The 22,871-nt window shown below is 40.1% G+C and overlaps 1 protein-coding gene across 1 annotated transcript; it reads left to right on the top strand.

The window, feature by feature from the left end:
• The first annotated feature begins 1,270 nt into the window (after positions 1-1,270).
• On the top strand, positions 1,271-3,860 carry eif3k (eukaryotic translation initiation factor 3, subunit K). Its single transcript, XM_027031088.2, has 8 exons — positions 1,271-1,423; positions 1,963-2,061; positions 2,148-2,268; positions 2,519-2,593; positions 2,705-2,771; positions 2,896-2,973; positions 3,085-3,210; positions 3,611-3,860. Exons 1-8 carry the CDS (start codon positions 1,362-1,364, stop codon positions 3,640-3,642), a joined length of 660 nt encoding a protein of 219 aa, XP_026886889.1. The 5' UTR covers positions 1,271-1,361; the 3' UTR covers positions 3,643-3,860.
• The last annotated feature ends 19,011 nt before the right edge of the window (positions 3,861-22,871 follow it).

Here is a 22,871-nt window from a genome sequence, read left to right as displayed (position 1 = left end):
GCATGTAGACATGGCCAAGACAACCTGATGAAGTAACATCAGAATGGGGAAGAAAGATCATTTCAGTGACTTTGAGCGTGGCACGATTGTGGCTAGACAGGCTAGTCTGAGTATTTTAGAAAGTGTGTATCTACTGGGATTTTCGCAGCCATCTAAGATGTACAGAGACTGCTATGAAAAAGAAAATAGTGAGTTGCAGATCTGGGTGAACATTACCTGTTAATGTCCGATGAGAAGGGCCAGACTGCTTTAAGTTGATATAAAGGCAACAGTAACTCAAATAACCACTCATTACAAACAAGGTATGCAGAAGAGCATAACATTGAACCTTGAAGCAGATGGGCTACAGCAACAGAAGACCACACTGCTACTCTTGTCAGCTAAGAACAAGCAACACGGGCTACAATATATATGGGCTTACCAAAATTGGATCATATACTTTTGAAAAAACATTTACTGGTCTGATGAGTCTACTTATGACATTCAGATGCTAGGGTCAGAATTTGGTGTAAGGAACATGAACACATGGATCCATCCTGCCTAGTATCAACAGTTCAGGTTGGTTGTGGTGGTGTAATGGTGTGGAGATATTGTCTTGGTACACTTTGGCCCCCTTTGTACCAATTGAGAATTGTTTAAACACCATAACCTACCAGAATACTGATGCTGAACATGTTAATCTATTTATGACCACAGTGTAGCAATCTTCTGATTTAATGATGTACCATGTCACAAAGCTCAAATCATCAAACTGGTTTCTTAAATATGACAATGAGTTTACTGTATTCACATGGCCCCCACAATCACCACACCTCAATCCAATAGAACACGTTTGGTATGTGGTGGAATGGGAGATTTGCATCATGGATGAGCATCTGACAAATCTGCAGCAAAAGGGGGTCCAAGCTTTCCCCAGTAATGATTTGTTAACTTCATAGGAATTTTGGAGTCAACTAACTTCTGATGGAAATTTATCTAGTTGTTGGTTTGTGATTGAATCAAGCCGCTGAATGGCTTTTTTTTTTTCTCCAGTACTTACTACAATGCTCTACGTAGCGGTATAAACAGATCAGACGGTCAACAAGAAATCTATTAAATGTGTTTTCGGCTGATGACTCGGATAATTATCTAAATACATTCAAATAATAATTTGGGTATTTTATCAACAAAATAAAAACTCCAGTACTGATTTAGCTGCGTTTTTGTTCACATAAACGTAATCATACTTGGTTCCCGGAAGCATTTTATGTAGTATTTCCGGTTGAAATAGTGTAAAGTTAGCTTACTTTCATCGGCACGTGTGGAGCTATTTTATGAACAGAAAATCCTCACTTAAACCTGTGAAAATTTAGTTTCTAAGTATGGCCACAGCGTTTGAGCAAATGAGAGCTAATGTTGGGAAGCTTTTACGGGGCATTGACAGGTAAAAAAAAACTTAGATCACTAGGTAGTGACACAGTTTTAGCTGTCAAGCGCCAACGGGGATATCTTCAGTTACATTTGCTAACGCTAACTAGCTATCTAGTTGGTATAGTTAGCTACCCAAAATGAATTAAACATTTATAGCTACGTTGGAAGCCGAAAGCCCTTTAAAAATAATGCTACAGAATAAACGAAATAAATCGTGACCAATATTTAGTATAGCTTGAGGCGCCGGGAGAAACGTTGCAGATGCGCTTAGATAGCTAACTACAACTAACCTAGGTGAACGTTTTCTAAGTCTCAGAGGATGTTCGTGATAATCTCATGACCGTAGAACTGGAGTAAATATGCCAAATATACCATGGCAAGACGTGGAACTGATATTTGTTTACAGAGGGACTTAACGTCTGCGTTATCAAGAGTAGCTAAATGCTGGTTGCAGCCTGCCGAACAGTCAGTGTTTCATAGAGTAGTCTTACGGAATACGCACATCTGAAGTATTATTAAAGAACTATGTTTTTCCTAAACGGTCGTCTGTAGGTATAACCCAGAGAACCTCGCCACACTGGAACGCTATGTGGAAACACAAGCAAGGGAGAATGCATATGACTTGGAGGCAAACTTGGCCGTTCTTAAACTGTAAGTGTGAATTTGCCAAACGTTCTGTGTACATTCATTGACGCTGGCCTTCGCCCCTACTACCAGATAACCCTGTCTTTTCACAGGTACCAGTTTAATCCTGCCTACTTCCAGACCAGTGTAACATCGCAGATTCTTCTGAAGGCCTTAACAAATCTGCCGCACACAGATTTCACCCTGTGCAAATGTATGATTGACCAACCACATGTATCCTTCTGAGACCTATGATGATATTTAAACATTACATCAATGCATTGTGGATGTAACCATTCCATTCCCACCCTGATGCAAATTTCAGTTGTGTGATGATTTGCTCTTATTGTAATAACTGTTAATGAGACATCATATGGCTTCAGAAAGCAGCCCCACTCACAGTTCGAATCTGACCACTCCTAGCTGCGGTTAGGATGTTCTTCCAGCTGTTTTTGGTCTGGTTTCCCTGACTATAGTATCATAGCAAGAGGAGCGACCCATAAGACAGATCCTGTACCTTGGCAATCTGCTAGAAACATGCCATTTCCAGAGCTTCTGGGTATGAAACTCCTACAAGACAGATATTCTCACTCTCTGACTCACACTTCATTTAAGAGATTAAAGCATATTTGACAGGTGTGTTTGTATGTGTGTCTACATGTGTTTTTAGACTACTCTGGAGGAGAACAGAGAGTTTATTGATGGAATCACAGGCTTTGAGGACTCTGTCCGGAAATGTAGGTCAAATATTTATCCCTTGTGACTTGCCTAAGATGCGTCACCTACAGAATCTTTTAAGCCAATCAGTGGCATCTATTTAATACTAACATCTGTTAATTTTGCTGTGCTGTGCATTCTTAGTCATCTGCCATGTCGTGGGAATCACCTACCAGACCATTGAGCATCGACTCTTGGCTGAGATGTTGGGGGACCCCCTTGGTAATATATATGTGCATGCATAAGCTCTCATGACAAGAGAAAGTCTGACCCCTCCAATGGCTTTTAACCCTGTCTCCCTCTCTTGGTCTTGTTTTCCTTCTGTCTGTATAGACACACAGGTAAAGGTGTGGATGAATAAATATGGCTGGGTGGAGAATGAGGAAGGACAGATCTTCATTTACAACCAGGAGGAAAGTGTCAAACCTAAAAATATTGTGGAAAAAATCGACTTTGAGAGTAAGTGCAGTTGGACTGCTCTTCTGTTTAGTCACTGTTCACTCTCTCTGAAATGTATGTGTTTATGATATAAGAAATTGGTGGTCATATTACATTCATCTTTCTATTTTTGTAAAATAATTTGAAGCATGCTAAATATGTCTTTCAAATGTATGGGGTTTTTTTTGTTTGTTTGTTTTTTGTCTTGTAAATAGCAGTTTAGACTGCAAATCTGAGTACTTTTGTGAAGTTCCTTAATTTTGTATTGCACAACTTTGTGCTAAACAAATTCTTGGAGAATTTGCCACCACATCATGTTTCTCTTCTTTTAAAAGATGGCAGCTGGTTGTTGTCATATTCAGATTCTGTTCGAATGTAGCCTGTTACTTGTTCATGTTCACGTTCTCTTCTCTCTCCCCAGGTGTATCCAGCATCATGGCTACATCACAGTGAAACACCAACCACACATCCATGTGCAGATGATCATAAAGGCCCTGACCAACCTGGGACTGGGTGTCCAGTCCGTCATAACACAGAACTCTTCATTGCTCACCCGCACTGAGGATTCATTCTTTTAAATTCACCACAAGCCATTTTGTGGAACAAGCTCCTGGTATATTCCTCTACCACTAAAACACAATCTCACAATAAAACAAACATTTATCTATAAAGAGAGGCTCAATATGTTTGATTAATGTACCATAGTTTGAAGTTGAACACATTTTCTTTATAAAGGTCCTTTCATGGCAAGTTACATTTATTTCATACTTCTTTGGATATAAATTGGACAACTTTTCCAGTCCAGTACATTCACCTTTTTGCATTTGACAGGCTGCTTGGCTGCCATGTCAGGACAGTGTCCTCTTTGCTGACACAGACTGAAGCACAAGACTGTGATGTGGGATTTTATTTAAAAACAGGAACACGGTGTGTCCCTATACACACTGGTCACACATTTAGTTCTATCACCAATAAAGACAACCGATTCCACTTTGCTGGTGACTCCCCACCACATTTTACACAGGTGCTGAATTGCATTGCCTTGTCTGATGCTTTTTTTTCCCCCTGGTTCAGTTCATCTGTTCATGGAACTATTGCAGAGCTCTGTAGGTTCTGGGATTTTTGGAGGGGTTTTTGTGTGGTGTGTTTTTTTTGGGGGGGGGTGGGTAAATAAAAAAAAAAATTGGAAAAAAAAGGCAAGTTTTTTTTGTTTGTTTTTTTTGTAAGATGCAATAAAATTGCAATCATGTTGAACTAACTGCCATGACAAAATACCCTTTCGTAGTTTGTAAGCAAACATGCATGTATGCATGCACATTTTGGCAGTGGAAGTAGAACATTCTTCCACTGCCATGTTAGGGACAGTTATGATATTCTGGTGATAGTCGTAATAGAAATGTCTAGATGTTTGCATTGGTCGAACTTATTTTTCTGGTAATGGGTTTAAATTTTTATTGAATTACACCTGGATTGCATTCTTTCAGTGCGAGGACAGCTGTGGATGCTGGTTATTAAAAGGTTGGATTGGACAGAGGAGACCAATATTGATTTGTTTGTTTTAGTAGTTTATGGGTGCATATTACATTACAAATGAAGTTATTCACACACCGATGACACTTTATTAGATTTATTATTATTGTAGATTGCAAGGTATTAACTCCAGTTATGCATGTGAAGTTTCCTGTTGGATATAGCTAGCCATTTCTTTTGATTACGTATGCTCAGGGCTGGGAGGGCTACATGAAATGTACTCTGTTACAGATTATGGATCGTCCACGTAAAAATCTGTATATATAACCTAAGATAAAGGATTATTATAGTAATGCAATCTAATTATTTTCCAATACTTTGGATTACGTTTGAACCCATTAACTGCCAGTTTCCTAACACTGGTTCCCTACAGTGCTAGTCAGTGTGGCTGCCAACAAGCTCTTTGATTTTCTCTGTACAGATTCATGAACAACTCAACAGTGTTGTCCATACAGGCGTGTGCGTTCCCCAGCAATACACCACTGTTGAAAAGGGCCATTACTGCAGAATGTGCAATCCTTAAATTGCTGAAACCACTGGTTAAGTAAGACTTTTTTTCTCTGTTGTTTTCAGTGAACTTTTATATGTTTGGCATGTTGACTGGGGTAATGAATTTTCAAGTTCTGGATAAAATTAGTCAAAAGGCTTTTTTTATTGTTGTTTTTTAAAATTTATTATTAAGTTGTTAATTTTTATTATGAATATTTTCAAATTAATCGCAAGCTGTTTTGGCCTCACCTCCATGTCCCCAGCCCCAGCTCTGGGGGACTAATATTATTATTTGTAAATGTTCTCAATACATAAAAATATCAGTACACAACATTTTACAATATATCTTTCCAATGTACCCCACACACCTAACATTACAGGTGAACAAAATATCAGAAGACGAGCACAGCTGGTGTTGTTTAGGCAATATTGAAGAATGGGAGAGGGGGGGGAAGGCTAGGAACAATTTTTCATGTGTCAGTAATTGTAATAGAAATACAAATGAGACAGAAGAAAGAAAAAATATATATATGTCCTAGAACTAGGAGCACTGCTTGAACACTTGCATAGTCCTCTACCCATGGCCTGAGAGCTTGAGTCCTGTGCAGTATCTTAGCTGTTCCCAGGACCTCACTGTTCTGGATGGAGATCTCAGATGTTCCTAGGATCTGCTGGAGCTAATCTCCCAGATTTGGGGGGTTACCACCAGTAGTGCTCTAATTCCAGCAAAAACCACTGTTTCCTTCACCTTCCATATCTTTTCCAGAGCTTCTCTTAGCCCTTAGGTATTTCTCAAGCTTTTCGTGTTCCTTGTTCCTATTGCTTGGAATTGCCGTCTATCATTATGACCCTCTTCTACTGTTTATCCATCACTAGTATGTCTGGTTGGTTATCCATTACCAATTTGTCAATATAATTAAATATATGCTGTCTATATATATATAAATTGCTCCTGGATCATTTGGAGTAGTTGGTCTTGAAGGATGTTTTGATACCATTCCTTATTCATGACAGTGTTCTTAGGCAAAATTGAGTAAACTCACTCCCTTGGATGAGAAGCACCCCACACATGAATGGTCTCAGGATGCCTCACTGATGGCATGACACAGGACTCATGGCAGTGCTCACCTTTCCTTCGCCAGACAATAATTTGTCCAGATGTCCTAAACAGTCTGAAGGGGCTTCATCAGAGAAAAAAAACTTTACCCCAACTGTCTGCAGTCCAATCCCTATACTCCCTGCAGAATGTCAGTCTGTCCCTGATGTTTTCTTGGAGAAAAGTGGCTTCTTTGCTGCCCTTCTTGACACCAAGCCATCCTCCAAAAGCCTTCACCTCACTGTGCGTGCAGATGCACTCACACCCATCTTCTTCCATTCTTCAGCAACCTCTGCACTGGTGGCCTGATCCTGTAGCTTCATTCTCTTCAGGAGACGGTCCTGGTGCTTCCTTGACTTTATTGGGCACCCTGAACTGCAAATGAACCTCTCTCCTTGAAGTTCTTGATGATTGATGAATTGATAAATGGTTTAATTGAATCAGCTGCCTTTTCCTCATTAACACTTTCTCCTGAGCTAACAAGAAGATCACTGAAATGATGTTAGCAGGCCATTTTGTGGCAGGGCTGAAATGCAGTGGCTGGAATGCAGTTTTGTGATTAAGTTAATTTTCATGGCAAGGAATGACTTTGCAATTAATTGCAATTCATCTGGTCACTTCACAATCTAGAGTTAATGCAAATTTCTATCATAAAAACTGAAGCAGCAAACTTTGTGAAAGCCAAAATCTCTGCTAGTCTCAAAACTATTGGCCACGACTGTAGAATAGATGTGCTACGCCCATACAACATGAGGGGGCACATGCCCCCTCAGTTTTTTGGAAGTTTGATTTTTTTTTTAATTGTTTTGATAATTTATATCACACGGTTGAGTTTTGATGTAATTTATTAAACACATTGAAAAGGTTGAAAAAATGGGGGTGTAGTTTCCCCCAATAATGACATATTATGAATAACATCTTCACTGTGACATTATTTCTAATGGTTGTGACGCACTGACACTAAAAAAAGATTGCAAGACCTAAAACACCACAAGAGGGCAGCACCTCTATTTGAGCACCATTGCATATGTATGGATGTATGTTCTTAGATATTATTAGATTTATAAATTTCCTTTGCAATGTTTTTATTGTATAATTATTGTTATTAATATAATTGTATTCTTAAAAATGTTAAATATTATAATTTAAAATGTTTATCATTGTCATTAATATCAAGATCTTATTCCCATTTGCTAAATCAGAAGAGTTAAAGTCATGTCTGGAAGGAGACTGCTTGTTAGTTTTGAGTTTGTTTGGCTGTGATTGAAAATTTGTTTTGTGTATGACCATGTTTTTCCCTGATTTTTGACTTCTTTGGCTTCGCTCCTCCTGCTTCGGTAGCTGTATATATATATATATATATATATATATATTGTGTAAAGAGTGTAAATAATGTTTGTTTGGTACTTTGGTGTTGTACACTGGTGGTAGAGAGTGCCTCTGTTTATGTGTCAGGTAGTTAGGAACGTCTGTTTTTTGTTTCTTGTGTTGTTAGGATTAGTTAGTGTGTAGTTTTATTTCATTCATGTGGGTTTTGGTTATTATTTTGGCCTGAAGGAATTGCACCAGTAAGATTATTTGTAAATAATAACCTCTGTACAATACACTGAAAAAACCTTCCACTTGTGATTCAGTTTTTGTTGCTGTTCATTTTTTACAACTTGCATTCCGTTAGCCATTCACATTTGTCTTTTTCCTTGTTACGGCCTCACAGACTAGACGGGGTTGTAACAATCTTCCAGCCCTTAATCAATTGTGAGTGTCTACAGTTTTTGGAATATTTTGGGTACCTCTATCAACTCAGCAGCAACACTGACATGCTGAAACTTTTCTACCACCCAGAAATACAGCAAACAGTATTTCTGTGATTAAAAAGTAACCACTGATAAATGGAGAGTGGCTGACATGTTGTGTTTGGTATGGGATCTTTCCTCTCCTCTGCAAGAACACAGGATCAATTTATTAATCAAGTTATCATTTTTCTTTGTTCTTCTAAAAGGATCTGGTTAAGTATTATGTATAAAGCAAATAATTTCAGTGACCTACTAATTTGTAGACCTACTAATTTAGATAGCATATTTTGGTGTTGGATGTATGCTGGTTGTCTGGCCAAAGACAGTAGTTCTTAAGCAGGATGATATTTTCACTCAACTGTTGGATACTCTGAAAAGATTATTGGAGACAGAAAATGTTTAAGCACTGTGAAGAAATGTTTGAGCAACTAATGCAGCAGCATTCTGAATATTTTACATCTAGTAATTCACTCGGTAATCACTTCTCTCTTATTGTCTCCTATGCTATACTAGATGATGGTTCAGATAGAACTATTTGCTACAGTCAGCAACAGATCTTTTTTGCAAGGTTTACCCCAGAACCTGTCGTTACATACTGTCTAACAAACCCATTGGAGCTTCAGTTACCTTTATGCTTTCTCCTGTAAACAAATATGTATCATACATAATGCCTTTGGTGGCAAAAAAAACCTGCATTAACAAAGCATCCATATCCAATAATTCTCCTGAAAAGATACCAATACTTGCCAGATCTACCATTCATCTCATTCAGCAATGATTCCCCAGTTTTTCTTATAGATGTGGATGATGCTTTTGCTCATGTTGAGCCAGTATGTTTCAGACCTGCTAGAGCAAGTTTTGAAATAAAAACCCATCTTGGATGTAACAAGAGCCCGCTGTAAACCTCCAGCTCAGCTCAATGTTTTTTTGTTTGTTTTTACCAAAGTCAGTTCCTGTTTTTTTGTTGTTGTTTTTTTTCCCAAGAATGTAGAATGACTTTGGAAATTATTTGCCTTACCTCCATGTAATGCTGGTAATGAAAAGGCAACAAAGAGAAACGCAACAGGATTAAAAGGGTTTTATAGCAAAGCAACTATAGTGATGGCTGATAGAGTGAACTGTTGTGCAATGACTCTATGGAGAAAAGACCTATTAAAAGCTCATACAATCAAGAAGCCAAAAGAATCTAACAAGCCGGATATATCCAGAAACTTTCACCAGAGGAGACCCAGCCAGCTTGCCTCAATGATTATCACCCAGTAGCCTTCACATCAGTCGTTATGAAGTGCTTTGAAAAGCTGGTCAGAGACTTAATCACCTCTTCACTGCCAGACTGCATAGACACTCTACAGTTTGCATACCACCACAACCACTCTACAGATGATGCCATCACACATCTGCTCCATATAACTCATATAACTGGTTTGTTGACCACAGTTCAGCATGTAACAACATTATCCCCTCCAGACTCATCACCAAGCTGGAAGATCTGGGACTTCATCCAGCCCTGTGTCACTGGATCTCCAACTTTCTGATGGACAGATCACAAGCAATGCAGATAGCCAAACATGTCTCACCCACTCTCAACCTCAGCAAAGGCACCCGGCAGAGTTGTGTCCCAAGCCCCCTGCTGTATTTACTGCATGGCCACTTCTAGCACTACAACCATTGTCAAGTTTGCTGACGACACCATTGTGGTGGATTTGATCTTTGACAACAATGAGAGGGCCTACCTGGAGGAGATTAAACATCTGTAGACTACAGCAGGATAATAATCTCCACTGTAATACTAGCAAAGGAACTGTGAGTGGACTGCAGCAAGAAGCAGGAGAGGAGCCATCGCCCTGTCTGGATCAATGGAGTTGCAGTGGAAAGAGTAGACAGTTTCAATTACCTTGGAGTTCACATCTCCCAGGACCTGTCATGGTCTTGCTACATGGTGAAACTCCCTGGTGAAGAAGGTTCGTCAGCATGTCTACCACCTCAGATGTATATCAGACTTCAGACTACCCTTCAGGGTGCTGCGGGACTACTACATCATCATAAGCATCCTCACAGCCTGGTTCAGGAAGCAGCACCAAGTATGACCATCAGGCTCTCCAGAGGGTGGTGCATTCAGCTGAGAGCATGGTTCGGATGAACTCCTTGACCTGCAGATCATCTGCTACAAATACTGTTGGACCAAGGCCAGGAAGATTGTGAAGGACCCCAGCCATGCCAACAATGAACTATTTGCTCTGTTTAAGTCAAGGAAGCACTTTTGCCCCCTGAATGCAAACACAGAGAGGATGAGGAGCTTCTTCCCGCAGGCCATTTGAGCACTGAACCAAGGCAGGAACTGGGGCTACCCCTCACTCACACACTATATTTTATATTTTTAGATAATCTATTTATTTATTATCCTACTGTTTCATGTGAGTCATGGCTACATGCTGTTCTGACTAAAGTTATAGATGTTTTTTTTGACTTGAGGCTTCAATCTTTGCCTTAGAGTTAAAAGCAAAGATAGAAAAACAATATATGTGAATTTGTGTTTGATTAATGCTGAATTCGTGTCAGAGCTGATTGCAAATTTCTTGAAATGCAGTCAATTTACAGCTGTACTGAATGAAATGTAATCCCTAACCAATTGCAGCCTGCTGCGGAAATTGGGGTGTGGTCCATAATATGGACCCCTTTAAATCAATGCAATGAATCCTTTCTTTTCATTGTTTCACTTTTTGCATGTCACTGGATAAACTCAATCTCATTGCATTTCAATGTTCACTCTAATGATTGCATTTCAAAGAAGTTTCTGATTGAAGGTGAAAGCGCTCTCTCTCTCTCTCTCTCTCTCTCTCTCTCTCTCTCTCTCTCTCTCTTTATATATATATCTCTCTTTATATATATATATATATATATATATATATATATATATATATATATATATATATATATATATATATTTATTTATTAATTTTCTTATTTTTATTTTTTTCCCAAGGACGGGACATCCCAGCCTAGCACCGAAAAGAAACAATATAGACATCAGCGGAAGAACTAGTATGGGCATGCGGTGATATAGAATAGGGTTGGCTTTTAAAAAAATAGAAATAGTTCAGGTTGAACATAATGGTACCAAGAACCGGTTGGTGTAAGTATTGAATATCAATTTGCATACATTGAATAATGTATGGTTTGGAGAACAATAGTGGAACTGGGACAAGTTTTTATGAAAAAATAAAAATGGTTATGAAGAAAATGTATAAAAGGTGTGCCCACCTAAGACTGTTTGACATTCTCTGGACAATGCCTCATTTGTAACATTGAACTCAGAATAAAGACGGGACCAGCAATTCTCTTCAATTAATTCCAGAGCCTGCATCTTTATTTCTGTTTAGTGTGTATTGAGTAAACAGTCTTGAACTTAGGAAGATCTAGGAATGACAGTATCATCAATCAAGAGCATGGCACAGTGCACAACATAAGTAAACAGTAGAAACAAGATAGTGTAGCGCATAGATTACCTGTGAGCATTTGTGCTGTTGTTACAGATGTTTGTTTTTATCCAAAAAGCAAGCATGGATCACTATTGGTAATAAGAATATGGATGACAATAACAGATAATGAAATAATAACAGATATTGAACAGTGTTAATATAACAAATATAACAATATTAAATAGTAATTGAAATATAATAACACTAGATGTAGGCTAAGTTTCATGTAATGGACCTATCGACATTAATGGCTGATGTGGACAGAGATACATGGTCAGCTTCCACTGCTGCTATTGCTGAATTCAGTGCTCCACTCATCTTATTTGCTTGTCTGTTAGCACACTGTTAAGCACAACATAAGGTGCTGGTAAATTACTGAGGTAATAAAATGATATTGTAAGCAAAAGAATGCGGATGGTCTAAAATAAATTGGATTACGTAGAGAAAAGGCTTCTGCAGGCTTCAGTGTAAGGCCTCAGAAGGCCTCTGTGTCAGGTCTTGGACTAACAATGCCAGGACATCATGATATGGACCAAAAAAAACAATATTATTGTGATGAACACTGGATGGTTTGAATGAGATCGCTGTTTTTTAATAGCAGATCTTACATTTGGAGATAATGGTAGCAGACTGGATAATTGTATAAATGAGGTAATAAAATGTTTTGGGGTATCTTAAGGTTGTGAGACATTTTTGAGTTTGTAAGTGCAGAACAGAGGCTCTGATGCAGGTGGTTTCAAGGCAGATCACTCTGAACTGTTCCCATGAGAAATATTATCATTAGTACTGGGAAAAGAATCTTTTCTACAAGACTGTGAGAAGTTCTGTGGAAAAACAAGGTTCATTGTCTTACCAATGGTTTAGGAGAAAGATTTTATCTTGCAGGTGTTTGGTGGTATGAATGAACATCATCTTTGCTTAAAAAAAAACAAAACAAGGAAAATCCTCCACTGGGACATAGTGGTTTCAATTTACATAATGATGGGTCGCAATTTACATATATTGAATAATGTATATTCGATTATTAGTGGTGGAGATTTCAAATACTATTACATAAAGAAGGTGGGGTGATTACATAATCACTTCTGAAAACTATAAAAATGTGTGTTCTTTGTGTGATCGTTAGACATTCTCCGGTAATGCCTCGTTTGTGAGATTGAGCTCAGAATAAAGACGGGACCGGCTATTCGTTTCGCTTAATTCTCGAGTCTGCATCTTTATATCTTTTGTGTGTACTTAAAAAAATTACTGGAATGTGGGAAAAATCTAGGAACCACATTAATTGGTGGCCCGTACAACAGGGATCAATTAGATCAATTCACAAACAGACCCACACCGTCAGCAGGGGGATTATCAGCACCAGCCGAAGGGGAAAACAAAGCTGCATTGTTCTGTGACCAGGGCCTGAATCCACACGCACACACTGTCAAAGGTAAGCAGAATACCTGCTTGAAAAATTCTGCATAGGTGGTATTCAGACCTTGTCCTTGTTTTGTAGTCGGGTCTTGGGGGTCTTAATGGTGCAGACTCAGAATTAAGGGCGTGAGAATATATAAAACGTATAAAATAACAAAAAAGTAACAGAAAACCAGCTGGTGAAAGTGAAAATGATTTCACAAAACCTTACTATAAATGGAAAATAGTGAGAAAAATCCGGCTTAATAAAAAATGATGACGTAAAGAAAAATGCACAATTAATAAAGAGAATAAACAGAAAAAGAGAGATAAAGAGAGCTCCAGAGAAAATAGCGCCGAAGAGATAAATGTTAAATGTGTTTGTTAGAGTTGCTTTTGTCTAAATGTGGCCACAGTGAGTGAAGTAAATAAAATGTGTAGAGAATAAAGACAATATAAGAGAAAATAAAGAGAAGAATAACAGCGCTCGTGAGTAAAATAGCGCTAAGAAATAAATGTTAAATGTTTTGTCCATAAAAACTGTATGATTAATAATATGTAATTATAAAATGCGTGCACGCAAAATATATTGACGTTGTTTTAGTAATAAATAGAATATAAAGTAAATATGATAAAGGTACAGTATATAAAACCGGTGACAGTTACAGCAGTAGAGAGTGTACATATTACGGACATATTAAAATAGTAGCAATAGGACATGGTGGGATTAAAGTATTACAGGATAAGAAATATAAACAATGTGAGTGGCGATTAATATAGAATTTTGGAATGGTGTAAATTTAATTAATTCAAAATAGTTATAGTTAAGTCAACATATTACATGGTGGAATTCAGCGAAGCAAATTAGAAAATAATCATATGGATAGCGATTTGATAAGTGAGACGCAGGGAGTGCGAACGCATTTTTTTTTTTGGCTTGAGAAAATATATAGAAACTTGTCACGGAACGCTCGCCTCCCGCGAGTCACGTGGTTTGGCCCGCCACGTGCAGTGGGAGGGTCTCTGTTTAGTTGTAACCACGCCTGCACACCTGCATCGGGTTAGTGTTGTCTGTGTTTATATAAACCCCTGTCAGGGAGTGCAGTGATGTTGGTCTTTGATATGTTCGCCTTTGTCTTTGTAAATGGTTGTCTAAATTTACGCTTGTTAGATGTTTGCAAATGTTGACCTATAATGTCATGTGTGAGTGCAAACGTTGTTTTCGTTCTGTGTTAAATGTCTGTCCACGTCAAAGGAGTCTGCGCGTCCTGCCCCTCGCCCTACGGCACTTGGCCCGTTACAAAACTGCAGGTGTGGAGTGTTGGCAATCGCTAATAAAGAGCTAATAACTCTTAAATTGTATCAGAGGACTAAGGGGCATAAATTGGATAAAGCTGATATTGTACTTCCTAATCTGCGGTTAAGGGAAAGAATTAGGATTTGGAAAAAGGATCTGTTGGCTGTTGGCAGTGCTTAATTTGTTGTTGTCTAGCCAAGTGCCTGTAGGAGCAACAGTAGGATTGGAATGGTTACCTTGGGGACCGTTTGAACCACTGGCAGCGCCTGATGATGGGAGGCAGTGTATTGGGCTAGAGCTTTTTGTAATGATAGACAAAAGACAGGTTTATTGGGATAGAGGGCTGGCTACTTCCATATTGGTGAACAGAATGAACTCATTGAGATCAGATAATTAGAGGCAGACACCTGTGCAGAAGGTTACAACTCTGAAAAAGATAATTGCTGGGTTAAACTGGAATGAGCAGGCTATGTTCCATCCCAGAAGCCTTCAGAGAGAGATAGCTCCAGGTACATATCGGGTTGGTTTGGAATAAAGGTTGGTTTGTGAAAAATTGGTCAGTATTTGTGTTTCTAAAAGAAAAGTAATTGTGGAGGTGTGAAAGAGCAAAGGCAGCCAGCTGGTGGTTAAAACGAGTCGAAGGAGTGTAATACAAAGAGAGGATCCACTGATAAAGTTGAAAGCTGATCCTAATTTGGAGGCTGCTGTATTACATCATTTTAGTCAGGCAGGGGAGCGATGAGAAGTAGAGTCTAGGATACAACATATTTTCACTTGCCCACACACTGGTAGATTAGTAAAGGAAGTTTATTTCAAATATAGTGTGGTAGTGAATTAGTGGAAGATAACAAGGATGGCTTGTTATCGATGGAAGTGTGGCTCAGGTATACCATACTTCAGAAAAACTGGGAAAGAGAAAAAAACAGAAGCTTCTGAATGTTTGTTTTTTTTTGTTTTTTTTGAGGGGCAGCATGAAATTAGAAAAAGGGATCTTCTATATGCTGTGAAAAAAGAACCATTGTATAAAATACTAAGACTTAATCGGGAGCTAGAGGCTGTTGTGACATGTACACATAATGCTTATGAAGTGATTGGTGAACATGAATGCCAGTTGTATGGCATTAGACATATGATGCATCATGCATATACTTGCCCCAGAACTAATAAGATCATACTAGAGGTTTAATCAAAATGGACCCCATGTAGAGGCAAAGCAAGTGAGCAGCATAAGTGAGAGATTTAAATATATGCAGCAAGTGTAAATTTTAGGAATTGCACATATAGTAATGTTTTTTGTTTTACCAGGGAGCTGCAGTTGGCTTTTTGCTTATACACAGAGGAGTGTGAGGGAGCCATTAGAGAAAGAGCACAAGCAGGAAGGGGAGCGAGAGCCCCCCCACACACAACCCCCTCCTACCTCAGGGGTAGGCGCTGCAAGGACACACACACACACACACACACCATTGTTGTAATAGGGTGATCACTACTTGCTCACTATACACACACACTGATTTATTAGTGTTGATTTATTGTTTATTTAATATTTAATATATAACTGAACAATAGAAACAGATTGCATATTACTTCATTAAAAGTTGTGAGAATAAATAGTGGATCATTTTAAAAATAGATTGTCAGTATATAATATAGTAATACACAATGGGGATCAAGCTAAGTAAGCAACAAGTAGAAGAGGAGATAACACCACCCAATATGGTCCTATCAGAAGGGATAGCGACAGAAAGAGAATGAATGACTCTTATGAAAAAAATATAACAACATGACTAAAGAGAAAGAAAACCAGTGTCAGATGGGAGGATCTTTTGACAAAGATACCTGCCAAATGGTCAAAGACCTCATAGAACAAATGAATACGAGAAATTAAACCTAGATTCGGTATTCCTGATAAAATGATTTGTGATAATGACCAACAGTTTATCAATAGAGTAATCAAACATATCATAGCACAAACACTTAGAGTTAGGCGTAGACTGGGGTGTGTTTATCATACTCAATCACAAGGCATAGGTGAACGTCAAACTGGAATCTTAAAAGCAAAAATGGCTAAATAATGTGCAGATAGCAAACAAAAAATGAATTGGCTAAATGCCGTGCCATTAGTTTTAATGAGCATGAGAATGACAACTAATCATAACACTCATCTTACTCCACATGAAATGCTCATGGGATGCCCCATGCCTGTTACTTAATTAAGGGGACCAACTAAAGGACCTAATGTAAAACAACTGCAAGGTGAACCTGGGGAATATGTTAAGTGCCTAACAATGATCCATAAAGAGCTCTTTACACAAGTAAAGGGTGCAACTGAAGGATATAGCCACAAGAGGGACTGAAAAAAATATTACCAGGGGATTATGCGCATGTGAAGAATTTCAAAAGAGGTTGGCAAGGACCCAGACGTGAAGGACCTTTTAAAGTGGTACTAGCAACACCCACTGCTGTAAAGGTGGAGGGACGTAAAGTGTGGATTCATCTGAACCATTGTTCTCGGGACCCGGATTTTTTGAGACCAGCGCAGCACACAGAGCAACAACCACAAGTTCCTGCGACTGACCTAATGGACTTTCCAGACCACCTTACTGTCATAGTAGAAGCTGCAGTTATAGGTGGATTACAAGCTTACCAGAAACTGAGAGTTAACCATGTGGAATCCTGTCGACGTTGCTGGACTGCGGGGGGAGAGGGGTATGAACTTTAAATTGTTTTTATTTGTTTTTTTATGTACTGTTACTGGTATTTGGTTCATATACAGGTGGAACTTAACTGATTGTGATGACATGTCTTGATATACAAATCACACTGATGCAGAAGGCCTGACTCATACAAGTATGCTTAACTACACTAACCAGACCACTGTCTCAAGGTATGTATGTCATAGAGGCACTGTTGCTTCCTTGATGCAAACCCTACTGCCCATACTATTACCAAGGACAATTGCTTAATGTGCGCTAAAGAGAAGCTTCAACCCATTATATAGCCACTCCCCTTCAACTCCACTACATGTACCAAGTTAGGGCATTGTGGCTTTTGGTGTTTAATGCACAGGGACACGAAAGGGCAGCCATCTGGAATGTGTAGACAACATAAATAAATATAACAGCATCCTCTCACCCATGGCACCACGTATAATTCCACAGTGTTTCCTGATTGTTTTTATTGTACAGGAGGAACAGGCCCAAATGTGGGAGATTTCACATGGAATTGTGGTAGGATTTGGATTATGGATTATACAGAACCTGCTAGATTTATTCTTTTTGAAAACATCCAATATTTTGACAGCTCCAATGGAACTTTTGTAGAACCAGACCTAGTTAATTATGCACGATGGTGTCGTAATTCTGGATGTTTATTGGGTATGTGGGGGTAAGAGACTGTTTGTGACTGGCAGTACAGCGGACAGGCCTGTGTGCATGAGTCATATTGATTATGCCATTATTTATAGTTCCGGTGCCTGAAGCTGCACTTCCTCCATAGAATGCTTATCATCATCGTGTTCAGAAACGTGAGGCACCGAAGGCTAGTCTTGATGCCAAAGTATACATTGATGCTATTGGAGTCCCTGGGGGGTTCCGGATTCATTTAATTTAATCAAATTGCTGCAGGATTTGGATCGGTACTTTTCTGGTAGGTTACTATAAACAAAAATGTTGAGTGTTTAATTAATTATACTCATGATGCACTGGCTGCAGTGGCGGGGCAGTTGGAAGCTACTTTACTAAAGACCTAGCAAAATCATATGGCTTTGGATATGTTATTGGCCGAGAGGGGGGGTGTTTGTGTTCCATTTGGTGACTCCGTTTGGTTTGGTACATTTATTCCAAATAACACAGCCCCGAATGTTTCCATTACTATAGCACTATCCAAACTGGAATCTTTGGTATGGACTGTTACACTTCCACAGAATGGCACGTTATAACAAGAGGCTGGCAATTCAGCAAATGGACTCCAGGTTAAGCTTTCCTGCCATGTTGTGTCAGCCAAATGATGTCAGCAGCTCCTGAAGGAATGACTGAAAGTCATGGTGTAAGTCCAAAGGTAGGCTGAACAGCCAATGACAGGTAAGATTCTGGCCAAAGTACAGGACAGCCTAAGGCAGGCACATTTGCAGGACTTTGTGTCACCAGTTACCAAATTATTTCTTCAAATTTGTGTATTTGATATTGGGGGAAATGAGGAGGAGCATGGAGGCTACATGATGGTTTATTTCCCTTCCTTTTGGAAGCTACATGGCTTTTTCTTGTTTTATTTCTTTACTCTTTTACTACATGATGACTTTTTCTTTGTTTTAGTCTTCTTTTATTTGATTTTTCTTTGATGTCTCCTTCTTTAAGGCTTTTTCTTTTTTCTTTTTACAGACATAAGGTCATTTCTGTTTGAGGTAGGGGCTGGATAAAATGTTTAGCATGACCATTCATGGTGGTACATTAAAAATGACTGGTAATTCAGTAGATGAGCAGTAGATTTAACTCTAAATTAGAGCAATGGTAATACTCTTAGTATATACAGTTATGTGCAAAATAATAACAAACATCACTCATTTATTTAATTACCGATTTTGGCAGAAAAGATAATACAACATGAGAAAAAAATTATTAGGTGTAGCCGAGTAATGGACAACCAACAGAATCAACAGTCATGACATGCACACTGCTAATTGGGTGTAATTGACTCATTTAATGAAAGGGGTGTGTTCAAATTAATAGCAGTGTGGAGTTCAATTAGTGAGGTCATTCATTCTATGAAGAAACGGGTGTCAATTATGGCCTTTATTTAAAGAAGGAGGGCAGCAAATGTTGTGCCTGCTGGTTTTAGCCCTTGCTCAGTGAGTAAAATGGGTCGTTCCAGACATTGTACCAAAGGAGAAAGAACTTTGATCAAGAAGTTAATTGGAGAGGGGAAAAATATATAAAGAAGTGCAGAAAATAATTGGCTGCTCAGTTAAAATGATCTCAAATGCTTTAAAATGGCAAACAAAACTTGAAACATGTGGTAGAAAAAGAAATACTACCATCTGTGTAGATCATAGAATAACAACAATGGCAAAGAAGCATCCAATGATCAACTCCAGAGAAATCAGAGAAGATCTTCAGTTACCTCTGAGTACTGCAACAATCAGAAGACACCTATGTGAAGCCAAACTATTTGCAAAAAACCCTCGTAAAGTACCATAGCTGAAAAAAAGACATGTTGAAAAGGTTACAGTTTGCCAAAGAACACACTGACTGGCCTATTCAGAAGTGGCGCAACATTTTATGGACAAATGAGACCAAGATTGTTCTTATTGGGTCTAAAGGCCACAGTTTGTGAGACGACCCATAAACACTGAATTCAAGCCACAGTACACTGTAAAGACTGTAAAACATGGTGCAAGCAAAATGGTTTGGGGATGTTTCTCATTTTTTAGATTTGGACCCATTTATCGCATACCAGGCACCATGGACCAGTTTGAATATGTCGGAATACTGGAAGAGGTCATGTTGCCTTATGCTGAAGAAGAAATGCCCTTGAAATGGGTGTTTTAGCAGGACAACGACCCCAAACACAACAGCAAGTAGGCAACATCCTGGTTCCAGACCAACAAGATTGATGTTATGAAGTGGCCAGCACAATCCCCAGACCTCAATCCAACTGAGAATTTGTGGAGTGACATCAAAAATGCTGTTTTTGATGCAAAACCCAAGATGGTAGAAGAACTGTGGAATGTAGTCCAGTCAGCTTACAGTCAGGGATAGTGGCAGGACCAGGGGCATACACAGGATTCGAGGCTAAACCCTGGACAGGTACTGGAGTCTGGGCAGATTGAGGGACGGAAACAGCACAGGGAAAGGGAGTCGGACTGGCAACGTGGCTGGAACAGGAGGCGGACGCAGAGTAAGGAGAGGAGAGGAGAGGAGGGGAGAGGAGACATGCTAGTAGTGGGCACAGTTATGGGAACAGGGACAGGAACAGAAGCAATGACAGAGATAAATATTTTCAGCACAACAGGAACAGGAACAGGAACAAAATATAGAATAGGCATGGATACAGGTACTGGGACAGGCAAGGAAACACTAATGCCACAAGGCAGGGTAACGGGTTTCACCAAGTTAACATAAATAGGCATCGATATATTGACAGGAACAAGGACAAAACTAGGAACAGGAGCAGACAAAACAGGAATTGAGGAAAAAGACACAGACAAGGGGGCAGTAATGGGGGCTGGTGCAGCAGCCTCAAGGCGCAGAAGAGGTACATAAGGTGTAGAAATAGGAGTCGTAGGGGTATGGGAGGCCGACAGAGAGGGCTTAAGAGTCACTGGCCTGCTGCGAGGTGTGGCCGAAGGAGTCCTAAGCGTCTTAGGAGGCACACCTGTAGCAGCTATTAGGGGCACAGGGGAGCTTCGAGGAGCAACCACAGCAACTGGCCTGGCACCAGGAATGGGGACTTGTGGAATGCTCTTCTTCCAATCCAGGAACAGGAACTGGTGGGTCCGGTGACACGGCATCCTGTGGCGGCGGGTCCGTTGGCGCGGCTGCAACGTTCAGCAGCGGCAGGTCCGGGCGGTCCAGAGGCACGGCTGCGGTGGTCAGCGGTGGGTCCAGGGGCACAGCTACAGGAACAGACTTGACACAGGAAATTTGGCAGAAGTATAATTGGAGGCATCCACTATGCCAGGAACAGGAACAGAACTGAACTGTTTCAAAGTTTCATTTGTCACGTACATAGTCATACATGGTATAACTCACAGTGAAATGCTTTTGTGACTGCTCTGTCTGAGCTGAGGAGATACATGGGTACAATATATATATAATATAATATGTATATATACACACACAATGTACAATGTATATATGTGTATATACAAAATGTACAATTACCAGTTGCAATTTACAATATACAGTTATTGTAGTCTTTTTATGATGTTAATAACATCATATGCAGTGCACAGAGTGGTCCCCACAGTTCATCAGTTGCCCTGATTCAGGGCCCAAATGGCCTGCAGGAAGAAGCTCCTCTTCAGTCTCTCTGTGATGGTCTTCAGGGAGCGAAAGCGCTTCCCTGACCTCAACAGAGAGAAGAGCCTATTGGGATGGGTGAGGTCCTTCACAATCCCCCTGGCTTTGGTCTGGCACCGTTTGTGATAGATGGTCTGCAGGTCAGGAAGTTCTTTATGAATGATGCGCTCTGCTGAACACACCACCCTCTGGAGTGCTTGTCTGTCCTGCTTGGTGCTGTTCCCAAACCAGGCTGTCATGTTCCCGGTGAGGATGCTCTAAATAGTGCAAGTGTATAAGCCCGCAGCACCTTGGAGGGCAGTCTGAAGTCTCTTAGGTGTCTGAGGTGGTAAAGACACTAGCGAGCCCTCTTTGCCAGGGAGTTGGTGTGGCGAGACCAGGACAGGTCCTGCGAAATGTGAACTCCAAGGTATCTGAAACTGGCAGTGTCTCTCACACCAGAGACTGGGACTGGGTCCGGACAGGCGGCATCTCTCGCGCCGGAGCTTGGGACTGGGTCAGGACAGGCGGCGTCTCTGACACCAGAGACTGGGACTGGGTCAGGACAGGCGGCATCTCTCACGCTGGAGACTAGGGCGGGAACCGGCCAGGCAGTGTCTCTCACGCCGGAGGCAGGAACCGGCCGGGCGGCGTCTCTCGTGCCGGGCGGTTTCCTTCACACCAGAGACAAGAGCTAGCAGGGTGTCTGGGAGGGCGGTAGCTAAAGCAGGCTGTTTTGGTGGAGCAAATCGTGTAGTGAGCAACTGGAGAAAACCCTCCACTGTCATTACCTCCTGAGCCCTGTGCTGGAGTATTATTTCTGCTCATTCGAGTGCTTTACCCTGGAGAAATGTTTTCAAAAACACTACCTTCACAAACTCCGGGGGATTAGGGCAGGTCAGGTGTTGAAGGTATATACGGCTTTGCAAAGCGAATATGCCAACCGACGTACATTACACTCCCCGAATATGCCAAACAACATACATTACACTCGCTAGGAGTTGACGAAAGTGAGGGTAGAGCCAAAGTCTTCCCGTCTCTAAGCATAGCGACTAGCGACTTGATGTAATCCATGTCTTTGTCTCGGAGCAAACCATTGTGCGAAGGTGGCTGGGCTGGGGCGGATGGAACGTGATGTTACTCAACGTGGCCCTCCTGCTGCATTCTTGTTTTACGGTCGGTTCTTTTGTTACGATTCCAGTAGGAACGAGGCAAGAGGTAGAACACAAATGCAGGAGGCGGTTATTGAAATGAGGGAAATACAAAGGCAAAGTTCAAGTGCCAGATAGATAAATGACTCAAAGAGGAAAAAGAACAAAAAGAGAAAAAGAAATGCAATATAACCATGGCAAACTTTTTACAACAGCTATGAAATTGCATTTGAACCCTCAGCCAGCCACCCCTAAACTGCTCTATACCAAACCTCTTTTAAGAGTGAACCAATCACACAAAAATCACTATAACTACATATTTAAATAGCTTAGACACCATATTACATTCTTTAATTCTTTCAGTGATGTTTAAATATCTATTCTAATATTCTATATTACATCAACTGTAATACAAAGATAACCACTGACTCACAGAGTACATGTCATGTTGGCGGAT

This window comes from Electrophorus electricus, chromosome 7 (assembly GCF_013358815.1).
Source record: "Electrophorus electricus isolate fEleEle1 chromosome 7, fEleEle1.pri, whole genome shotgun sequence".
Classification (NCBI taxonomy): domain Eukaryota; kingdom Metazoa; phylum Chordata; class Actinopteri; order Gymnotiformes; family Gymnotidae; genus Electrophorus; species Electrophorus electricus.
This window is presented reverse-complemented; position numbering and strand designations above follow the sequence as displayed.